The 12,107-nt window shown below is 39.3% G+C and overlaps 1 protein-coding gene and 1 non-coding gene across 2 annotated transcripts in view; both read left to right on the top strand.

Annotated features, from left to right (window-relative positions):
- Positions 1-242: 242 nt before the first annotated feature.
- On the top strand, positions 243-315 carry trnar-ucg (transfer RNA arginine (anticodon UCG)). Its single transcript has one exon. It is a non-coding gene; the product is annotated as a tRNA-Arg (tRNA).
- Positions 316-10,042: 9,727 nt separating this feature from the next.
- Positions 10,043-12,107, top strand: part of syt6a (synaptotagmin VIa) — a 37,364-nt gene continuing 35,299 nt past the window's right edge. The window contains exon 1 of the mRNA XM_088369015.1: positions 10,043-10,220. Coding sequence (XP_088225141.1) covers positions 10,064-10,220 — 157 coding nt within the window. The 5' untranslated portion in view covers positions 10,043-10,063. The remainder of the gene's footprint in view (positions 10,221-12,107) is intronic.

Raw genomic sequence — 12,107 nt, 5'->3', positions numbered from 1 at the left:
AAATAAATATCGCATTCTAGTCAATGAATAAGACCATTCACTTTGGTACCTATTATTTGAAAAGCACTTGAAAGGCCCTTATTATTTGAAAAGCACATGCAAGGCCACAACTACAAATCACTGGTGATGTTTTTATTTGTATGGTTTTGCATGATAGGAACATTTCTTCATAAGTATGTATTCCGATCACATAGATGAACAAACTAGTTAAATACCTAGATTTAGTTCGTGTTTTATCAGACGGCCGCGTGGCCTAATGGATAAGGCGTCTGACTTCGGATCAGAAGATTGAGGGTTCGAGTCCCTTCGTGGTCAACTTTTGTGGGCGCTGTGGATGACTCATGGTCTCTATGCTTTAACTGTCACGAGCAAATTGAATCCATTTATATTAAAATATATTTTTAGACTATGTTCGATTGGGGGACTTGTCTTGTGACAAGTGATGATAATTTCTCCAACATGAAAAACTGCAGCGACCGTAAAAGCTTTACTGCTATTTTCTTTAAGTCTTATAGTGTAAGGTTACTCAAATGTAAAAGCAAAACCATGACAATAAAAGCGCCTTTTCTTCGGCGATCACTGATTACTACTCACTTAAAACAAAAACAAGCCGGGCATATAACTTATGAAACAGGTGCCTTACAACAGCTTCGCCACAAGATGGCGACAAGCCTCACTATTCAATTAAGTTCAATAAAGGCAGCAATGCCAAAATGTTTAAAACGATCTTGTAAGACAATTTTAAACACTGCGCAGGTAACTTGCTTGCCACGTCTTAATTGATCTGGAAATTTTGCTGAAAGTTTTTAAATGCTTCTGTTGTTTTGGTTTGTAATGGAGTTCACTGAGCTAAGCATTTTAACTTTTGTATATCTGTGCGTAAACAAAACCAAATAGATATTTACAGATTGAGATAATTACATTTAACACTGTACACGTTTCCCCCCATTTGTCTTTGTCTATTTGAAGGAGGCAAAACAATATTAGTGCTCTAAACAATGTTGCACTCACAGATGCCTTTTTTTTTCAGTTAAAGAAAACGTACAGAGTGAATTCTGTCTCAACAAAAGTTAAAATTATTCATTTGCTCTTTTCTTTTACAGTTTAATTGTCAGATAGATGACAGATGCAGACTACCATTGTTTATCCATCTGAAAGCAATCTATTGGAAAACCGATTTGACAACACGGTAGTTACACTGAAGACGTGTGTATGTATGCATTGTTCTGATGCTCCGTTTGCAGTCTCACCATGTGAATTATTGATATGACAGACCGCAGCTTCCATTGTCAATACATCTCCCTAGAAACAGAGATAGAACAATACTCTGCCCAAGATCAATAGATGGAAAGACCGAAGCGAGGTGGGGAAAGCCAGAGGCTGCTGATGACATGTTTGCTGACAGTAAATACATTTTAAATTAATCAAGGCAGTTTGAAATTTAACAAAAAGATTATTGTTCCATTTTTTCCAATGGGGAGAGTGATTTCAAAATATGAGTGGTCTCACAACAAAGTGTCTTCCACTAGAGCTTCTACTGTAGAAAATAATGCACAGTCCCCTTCTGCTTGGCCACGTTTATATAGGGCATCATAACAACCTACTTAGGTGGTGTGCTGTAATATAATGAAAGGTCAAGATGTGCCTTTCCTAACTGAATTCCCAATGTATTGTGGTGCAGGTGGTTTTTTTTTCCTCACGGCGACAGCTTTCAAGAGCGTTGAATCCCACGCTCCGGGCTCGCTGAGAGAGTGGGTGTATGATTAGTGCAATGGCTAAACATCAGCTCACGTCAAACAATATCAAGCAAAATGTCTTTGTGTGCCGCCCATAAAATAGGGCAAAGCCTCGCATTGGGAAAAGGGGAAAATATTTTGTTGCATTAATTTATTTATTTGCATTCATTGTTATTCATGCATTCAAATTGTGTCATTATTTATTATTTTTATATGCATTGTTATTTATGAGCGACATAATACACCTGAGGGCAGAATTATTCCGCGTGTGCAGCTGTACTTGGAGAGGTTTCGTCTGCGCAAGTCGTGTTTAACAATGACTTGTTTAGCTATTTGGCAAGAAACCAATGAATAGAAATGGGGTTGCAGGGGGGGCAGACTGCACATCTATTCAAAGTGAATTATTTCAAATTTTCCTCATAGTTTAACCAACAATATGTAGCTAAGACAAATGTTTTGAAATGAAAATTAGCTGATTATTTTGAGTTTTCAACATAACTAATTAAAAGAATACACGAGATGAATGTCGTAGTGAACTGCAATGACAATCAAGATTTTAATTCTGTTTCATGAGATACTACTACTGCTACTACTAATAATAATAATAATAATAATAATAATGTGACTTAACTCCATGCACACTTCCAATCTCAACACATCTTGCATGAACTTGTTTAACAATTTTTTCCTCCGAACTCCAAGGAAAAAATTGTCTGCAGGGTTCGTACCTCAAAAAAATTGAAAGCCTGGTCCCTCTTATTTGAAGCCACTACTCTAATTCTATCAATAAATAATAATTTCAAACAAAATAATTAAAATTTTAGTTTTTGTCTTGGTAAATGAGTTAAAAATGAGTCTGGAACTCTATTTTGCCTCAGTGGCTTCAAGACACAATCCACCAACAAACAATTCCAAAGACAATTATAAATTATCTTAATTGACTACTCATCCCTAATTTTTATACGACAGCGAAACAAAAAATGTCACTTATAGGACTGCACAGAAACTTGACACGAGACTGTCACTTGGCCTCCAAACAAATGCTGCTGCTAGTCACGCTTGTCACACACTTGCATGCTTGAAGGCCTGAGGTGGACAGGATCAGACTGACACTGTGTGACAAAATAAGACAACATAAAGAAGTGCAGTGGGTATTGACTTGTGCTTTTTACCTTCACCATGAGCAAGTCTCATGGGGAATGTGAACTAATTTTGACACAAATATGGATATTTTCCAATACAGACTGTCTAACCTGGCACAAAATGATGATTTGAGACCTAAAACCGAAAGGGAAATTGTCCTTTGACCTTAGCTAGCCATCTTGAGTGTAACATCATACATAGATCAATATGGCTCTTGCAGTGAACAAATTTAAGAGCTGAAAGCAGATCAATAAAACAAATAAAGATGCAAGCAATAAAGCGTGCTCAACGAGATAAGCTTAACAAAAACTATAAATCAACGGCAGGATATTGGGGGAAAAAGGAAGTGGAAATGCTGTTGAAGGTTTTGATGAATATAAAAAATGACTTGCAGTCTCCACCTGTCAACACAATCTAACACTTACTGGAGATGTAGGAGCAAATGTGAGACACAACTCGTCTCCACTGTTGACATTTGAAGCAATGGAATAATGTGCCCTTTACAAATCTGTGATAAAATCAGCAGAAGGCTAAAATGGCTTGTCATATGGACTTTAGCTGTCTCGCTATAATACTGGTGGACCAGCCTAGGAAAACACTTAAAATCAAAATGAAGCTAGTTTTGCACACCAGACCACACAGTGAACCACTACACTATCGTTAATATCTCTGCAACCGTATCTTTTAAGTCTAATTGGAATTTAAAATGTACATCATAAGTAAACAATAGGGATGGTGGCCTTGGACACATAGTAGCTTTGCAACACTGCTCCAATGAGCTTCAACTTCCTAATTAAAAAAACAATGCCAGAGAGATACTGTGTCTGTAACTGTGCATGAATCATGCATGTCTGAGTCAGCAAAAAAAGATGTGTGATATCGGGCTGTGTGCACGGTCAACTTTATTTTGCTGACTCCATGGCTTAGGCCTCGGTATCTTCCAAGCCAATAATCCTGCCGTCATTTAAATGCGAGTCGGATGACGAAAAAAAAGCGTTACATTTCTTATCTTTCCTCATTTCCACGCATGTCCCTGTGTGTACACAAGAGCTGACACTCGGACAGAAGAGTGTTCCTACTTCATTCTCCGAGCAGACAGTAAATCCTGAGAGGGATGCAGCCTTTCCCCTCGAGAGCCGATTTGCCGCCCCTTCTTCCCAAAGGCGCTTAGATGTCCGTGGGCGTCCTGTCACAGTCATTTGGCAACAGTGTTATCAAGGAGGAAGACTGCTGAGAAGACGGTGGATTATTCCAACCAGCAGAGCCTTGTCATCTCTTTGGTGGTCCGCTGGGTGGCTACTTGAACATAGAAAGAAAACCAACATGATGCATCCCCACATTGATAAAAAGTGAAAATGTAGAACTCATAGTGAGAGCCAAACCAAACCAAACCAAACCAAACCAAACCAAACCAAACCAAACCAAACCAAACCAACACAGCAAACCAAGATTCTTGAAGATTTTTAAGATAGCCACCGAAAGGTAGCAAAAGCAAGAAGATTACAAATATTTCTTTTGTTGATTGAATGTTCAGGAGTGTCGCAATGAATTGACAATTGTGGAACATAGTTTTTTTATGCCAACATTCTTCTCATGGGAGCCAGGATGACTTTCAGCAAACGTCAGCGCTATCCATCCAGTGGCAGTTTCTTTTAAGAGCACGTGATTTGTTTCTTTACAAGAGGAGAGGAGACAACAAAAAGCTAGACTTTGTCCGTTGGGCACAGCTCAAATTTTGCTGGACCGCTGCTGTCAACTTGAATTAGTGGACGAAAACTGTTCAACACACACACTCCTCATTTCATTGCTGCATTCACCCATGAGACAATGGAAGATACATTTACTGTCATTGCAATACACTTCACTGGATAGTGAGATGGAATAAGATTAGGATCTCTGTGGACAGGATTAAAAAATAAATAAAATCATTCAATAAGACTGGAAGAGATGACGGGCAATAATGTAGGAGGAAAAAACACCAATAACTATAAATTTATATCCATCACTCATCATCATTAATATATTATACTCATTTTTAAATACCATTAAAATAGTAATGATCTAGTCGCATGATGGCAAATTGAGTAAAATGTCTGCCATCCATGTCATGCTGTAACAAAAAAACCAAGAGACAATTTGCTTATACCGAGGATGTGAGAGTTTTTAAAGACAAAAAACGACTCATTCTATTTATATTGACTATAATGATTATTGATGTAGTGTCTATGAAGAACATAAATCAAATCTATATGGATACATGTATGATTAAGCAAAACGTGTGAGTGTGTGTGCGTGTGTGTCTGTGAGTGTGTGTGTGTGTGCCTGTGCCTGCGTGCATGTGTGTGTGCCTTTTGCACAGCACATTTCTGTAGCATGATGTGTCTTAAGAAATCAGGACAGAAGAACCAGTGACCTCTTTTACATCAACTCTTATAAAAATCTCTCATGGGCTCGATTTGACCTTTTTGTACATTTTAATGGCCACAGTCTTCCAGGAAAATAGTGAAATAATTAAATTGTATTTCATATTTTAACTGAGTTAAGAATAAACAAAAAAATGTCAGGATCTGGGAGCCTTCTCCTCTTTACTTCACAGGTGGGCCAAAACAGTCATCAAAACCATGACAAGAGAAAACCCCCCAAAATGCATTAATTTATTTTTAAAGACATCCTAATACAAATGCAAAACGAAAAAGCAATACAAAACATGAGTGGGAGACACATAACATGGTGTCCAGACACTTTCTCTGAAAGTGTAATCAGAATGCAAGATTAGCAATGGCATAAACATTGCATTGCTTTATACTTGATAAAGAAAAAATGTGATATAAATTTCATGCATTATTGTTATTATTATCACTTGGCTCCTTATCCCCAGGATTCGACTACGTGACGTTTTTCGACTTCAATATATAATCCCGAACAATTGCTTTGTTCTTATTTTGCTCTTTGTGCTTGTGTTATGCAGGTATAAATTTCCAGAATGGAGATTTCATGGGGATGATCTTTTTTTTACCTGATATATATATATATATATATATTTGCTTACAGGGGCACTGTGCTACAGTGCATGTCTGAATTCTGACAATAGGATTCATGCATTATTGAAAATAAAAGAAAATTTGGATGGATGGATGGATGGACGGATGGACGGATGGACGGATGGACGGATGGATGGATGGATGGATGGATGGATGGATGGATGGATGGATGGATGGATGGATGGATGGATGGATGGATGGATGGATGGATGGATGGATGGATGGATGGACAGATGGACAGATGGGCGGATAGAGACAGATGACAGACAGACAGACAGACAGACAGTATTTTTTCCCAGATGAATGGTTCATCCGTTGGATTGTTGATCGTTGCAAGCGGAACTGATGACGGTAAATAACGAGCTGACCGGAGAATAAAAATAGAAAGACGGCGAAGCTCCAGACACAGCAGTGGCCCTCGGGAGCCAGCAAGGAAGCAGTGAGGAGGGGATTAGCATAGCTTTGAGTGACCAAGCTTTTGTCCAGCAACATCTGCAGCTCAAAGATTTGCCTCGCAACACTTCGATTTGCACATCAAAATAGGCTCTTGGTTGAAAGGCTGCACCTGCTTCAAAGTCTCTGAACGTCCTGGTTGATGTCTCTTCTCCATGATGAATCCCAAATGGCAGCCGGGAAACGTCTCTTAAACGCGTTATTAGTTAGCGTGGCTGTCCGGTTAAGCTCTCTCAGCAGTTGTCTTTATGATCTCATTAATTTGCCATTAGCATACGGAAGCTAGTTTCCCTTTAAGTGCTCATGGAGCTGCAGAGCTTTCAATTATTTAAAGCTGGCTGAGCACTTCTACGAGAGACAGTTTTTGCGTTCTTGCTAACTGCACCTCACAAATTATTAATACAGATGATAAAAGGTGAGGCCTGTTGAATCTCAGCAGTTTAATCAACGTTTTGACCTAATTAACACTGGAACGAGACAAGAGTGATTGTGACGCTTGCTGTTTTTGTTTGGGATTTATTCCCCTTAAAAATTAAATAAATTATATTAAAAAACTAACCTCAAAATGAAATAAAAAACAACTATAAATCTATAGGCAGATTGGGGACCAAAATTAGCAGAAACAGCTGGAATCAGTATCGGTTGAAGTATAACCTATCGGTCATCGGACCTATCGGATCGGCTAATACTTTCACTCAGCCGTCCTTATTATGCTCGCTGGCTAGCTCATTGTAGCTAGTTGCAAGCTGAAACAAAGTCAGCTGAAGCAGATACGCAGGAGTAATGGACTCCTTTGAAAGGCCTCAGATGGAAACAATTTCTTATTTGCCTGCTAATCAGGTTGGCCTTCATGGAATAGATGCAATCTTCAAGAACAGGAAGCATGGCAGACCCTCATTCAAGCCTTTGAGGGAGACAGGAGGACAAGAGAAAGACTTAGATAAGCTCTTAATGATCTATCCTGGAACAATAACCCCCACGCTCCCCTGTATAGGTAGACGGTGTCATCTTTTGGCTCTGCTTTAATTCAGTTAAAATTGGAGTCAACCAGAAGCTGGTTAAAATCCACCTAATCCGATTTGATTCGATTTAATTTCGTCCCTTGGTGTATTAAATTACTTTGATGAAAGGTTATGTTTGGAACATTTAGCAAAAAAAGGACAGAAGGGTTCAAACACAGTTCACCACAATGCAGTGACAAAGTCAAGTCAATTATAAATTGATTTTTCAACCTTTTGGCGGGGAGGGCATCAATATGAGTCATACATAAAGAAATAATTGAAGCAGAATTGTCAGAGAATACAGAATCGCTGCATCTGTTTTAACTTTCCATGCCCAGGTTTTGTAATAAATATGTGCAGATGGCAGGAGATAGATATAAAAGCAAATTACATGAGTGAAATTGCATTGTATTAGATTGCATTTACTATCCAAAGCATCCATCCCCCAAAGATTTAACAGTAAAAAAATGAAAATGGATTGATGGTTGAATAAAAGTATTTGTTGTTTTGGTGAAGAAACCCACACAAGTAAGACGTCATCAATAGGCCCATCCATCCAATTTCTGCAGCACTTTGCTCATTAGGCTGTGCTGGCTGGAGCCTATCCCAACTGACTTTTACATCCTGGACTGGACACTCAGACAAATAAAGCGTGGATTATTGTTGTAAATGAATTCCCTACAAATAATCCTTATCGTTTTTTCCTCTGGTGGCACTGAGTTCTTGTCTGTCCTTAATCCACCCATTCATTTTCTATTGTCCTCATTGGGGTCTTCTGAAAGCTGAGTCGATGCAAGCTGACTTTTGGTGGGAGGCAGAGTACAACCTGATTTGCAAGTCACTAGCTTTTCGTCGCTACTTACTAGCCCGCAATGCTGCCCTTCTCCATAATAGTCCCAACTATGTCTTAATCTCCAGTGTCACTACCAGGAGTCACCAATTCCAATGTCATGTATGTTTTATTTGTCTATGTGGTGCAAAGGAAAAGAAAATCCATCTTCATTTTAAATGTCCAAATTGTTTGTTGCTCCTGTGCCCGAATGTAACGGTCTAATTTGTCATTGAATGCCACTGTATACTAACATTACGATGATAGACGTTAATGGTCTTGGCAATAATGCTGTGTTGAAAGTACATTGAATGAACATAAGTGTTGACAAATAAACCGCCTGGAGCAAGAACAATTTGCATCTCATTTGGAGAACTGTTAGCTATCTGGCTAACTAAATAGTCTACGTCTACGGAGGGAACAATAGAATTTTTTTTTTTTTAAAAACTGCCCAAAATAGAACGTAATCGCTTGACTGTCTTTTTTAATGGGCAGGTTAAGCACCTTTAACTTGACGCTGGCATCGGAGAGATGATGGGCTGGGCAGATCTCAATTCCAATCCGAATGCTTCAATGCATGCAGATTTGATTCAAGAGCTCATCAAAAATATCGATCATAAAAAGCAAACACGAATTTGAAAATAAGGCACATTACTTTCCACGCCACAAGGCTGATGGCTGTGTTGTGGTTTCTGACAAGATATTGTTTTGTTGTGAATGTATTGCCTGGAATCATCCTGATTATCCTTGGTTGTAAACATTCAGTGGTTTCGCGAAAAGAGGTGTGCGTGTAGGACCTCTTCATCACAGGTGCTTTACCTCAGGAGAAGCATGCCCCATGAGACTTTGCGACCTGAGGGAGGCATTATGACCGTCGACTTGAGAAAAATAAGCCCAGTGGTCGTTAAGACTGCGTTTAGACGCTTGTATCAAGTAGGTCACCTTGTCCAAATCATTAAAGTAGGGCGACAAACACAGCTGGGTTGGGAAGGTGGGTGGGTGAGGTGGGGGTGAATTTGTATTTGTATTCAAGGCACTTGATATTGTGTTTTTTTTTTTGTATTTGTGTGAGGCGGCGGACTCTTTGTGTTGTCACCAGGGACGATGTGTTTCATTAAGTCAACAAATGAGGTTTGGTGTGCATACACAGAATACACACATACACGAATATTGTACGCTTATGTTTGAATAAATTTGCGCATGGACGGGTCATGACAAAGTCAAATATTTTGTCACTGTACTATGTTGAGTTCTTTGGCACTGTGATGTCATTTTTAGTTGACAGCAAGGAGCAAAATGACTAACCCCTGAGATGGATTTTGCTGCTTAATTCATATGATGACAAATGCAATTTTAATCAGAATACAGCGTTTAGACTAGTGGGAGTGCATAGAATGTATTATTGTAAATAATGTTTTTTTTTACTTGACGTATCCTTTAATAACGGAGCCAATTTGAATAAATTTGAATCCATGGGGAATTGTTTGGTTTTATCTACTACAAGAATGATTCCTTTTTATTTGACGATTCACAATAAAATGTATGGAACATTTTAATTGTGATATTTTTTTCATACAGCCAAGTCATCAAAACAGATTGAAGAAAATAGACGTGCAGTTCAGTCTGTAATTTATTTTAACTTTTAAGTAGTGTAAGAACTTTTAACACCCTCTTGAAAATGACCAAGCATATAGACACGCACACACACAACTTGTTGCATTCATTTTCTGCATAATCGGCTACAACGTGTGCGTGTGTGCACGAGCGCGCGCGCGCCAGTCTGTGAGTGCTTGCGCGCGCGCACGCTGCTGTGCCCTCTAATGAGCGCACTCCACGGCTGACGATGCAGCTGGGAGCAGCATGAGTTCGGAGCGAGCGGAGTATGACATGGTGTGTCAGAGAGCCGTGACCCTCATTGTGGACCTCTGCCTGCACAACAGCTCGCTGTTGGAGCAGGACACGTGTCAGGACTTCCTTTTCCTGTTGTCCGGTCACGGCGCCAAGCACACGGATCAAGGTAAAGACAATCCCGATGATGCGTGCATTCTGGCTGTTGAATTTCACTTGTCTTGTTTTGCACTCTTATCTCTACCTGCCATGTACAAAAAGTGACAACCCTTTAATTTGGCTTCAGTTTGTTCTGCTTGACATCAGATTTTTTTTTTTTTTTTAAAGAAGGCAATATCATAATTTAAAACACAGTCAGCTGATTCCATTGTTTGATAAAGTTTGTATTGAGTTTCTTGGAACAATTGATGGGCGGCACGGTTTGCATGTCAGCCTCACCTTCCTAAGAACTTGCATGGGTTTGAATTGCATTGCTCATTCTTGTATTAATTGTCTTTCTCCAACATTCCAAACGGTGGATATCAAAGTCGGCTGGCTTTGGCTGCAGCTCACCTGTGACGAGAGTGAGGACAGATACTATAAAGCAGGGGTGTCAGCATTGTAGTCATAGCTTCTTTCGGAGGGCCATTATGACTGTCAACCCAAATAAATGTATGAGCACCTCATATTATATACAGTCAAAGCTACAAAACAAACTGACAAATAATTCATTTTCAAATCAGACGAGTAAAAACTGGTCAAATATTAAAACAAAAAGATATTAAAAGTGAAGACAATTTGCAATTCTAGTAATGACACATGAATTTGATGCACAATTTGTCTTCGCGGGCCACATAAAATGATGTGACGGGCCGTATCTGGCCCCGGGCCTCAAGTTTGACACCTGTGCAATAAAGTATGATATTGAATGTTGCCATGCTGCCGCTATAACCAATCACCTGTGAAACAACTCCAGTTAGAATGTCATCTTTAACATCCTTTGAAGGGCTTTGAGAGTCACCTTACTTACTTCCACTTGTATCTTCCTTAGTTGCTTTTCTGACATTATTCTCTTTGTTTAGTCTGCTCATTGTTTTGGAAAGGCCACAAAAGTCTCCCCACTCCCCATAGCAAAACATGGCAAAAGTTCATTCCTTGCTGAAAATTGGCCTCTGGAGGTATGCTGTGATCTCAACTGATGACTAACCAAAGAGACCTTGTTTCCTCCAAAATCAAATTGAAGACCTTGGGGCCATTGATGCATCTTTTCCACTATAATTTGTGTATTCATTATTCAGTGCATGCCACATTTTATTCTAAATTCCTGAGCCAAATGCAGTAACAGCATAAGGAAATGATTAAATTAGTAATCAAGGTTTCTTATGAACAATAATATTTGACACGTGTGTATTCAGGCTAAATAAAGAGACATAATTTTCAAATGATTAAAATACAACCAAATTTATGTGGTTAAATAACCAGAATGTAGTTGTAAAGATGGTGGCCGTCTGATGTCCAAAAGTGTAACAGGTGTCGCCTTTGTTGTCAGGTTGTGAAATCAAAAAGTTAGTTGGTGTCCGCAGATGCAATCCAAAATGCTTTACTGCCTTTTTGGTGCTGGCGCCGTTCCCGCTTGTCGACGCTGTCATCTCGCATCATTCTCAGCGTGGGGGTTGTATCGTACGTCACCATGCCACTGACGTCCCCTATATCAAGCTGCTGTCGCTGATGTAAATAGTTTCTGCCACGTGAATCTTCCAGATGAGATACTTGTGGTGATGTTGAGGTATAGAGGTTGCTGTGGGATTTGACGTCGCCTCGTATATATTTTTCCCAAAATGTTTATTGTGAACTGAGTGGCCCACTTATGGAATTGGAAGTTAAAATCCTGCCCGTGTTATGTGCGTGTGACATCATAGCATAGTAACACAATGGTGCAAGACACCCATTCAGGCAATCACATCAAATTTGAGCACTTTCCCTCCTTCGTGGTCAAAGTCATCATATGCTTGATTATTGGATGTCTATGAAAGATTATCTTGTGCAAAGGGGATTTTTCTTGCCAGATTTGTTTGGT

The sequence above is a fragment of the Syngnathus floridae genome, chromosome 2 (genome assembly GCF_059516105.1).
Source record: "Syngnathus floridae isolate MCC-2025c chromosome 2, RoL_Sflo_1.0, whole genome shotgun sequence".
In the NCBI taxonomy this organism is placed as follows: domain Eukaryota; kingdom Metazoa; phylum Chordata; class Actinopteri; order Syngnathiformes; family Syngnathidae; genus Syngnathus; species Syngnathus floridae.
This window is presented reverse-complemented; position numbering and strand designations above follow the sequence as displayed.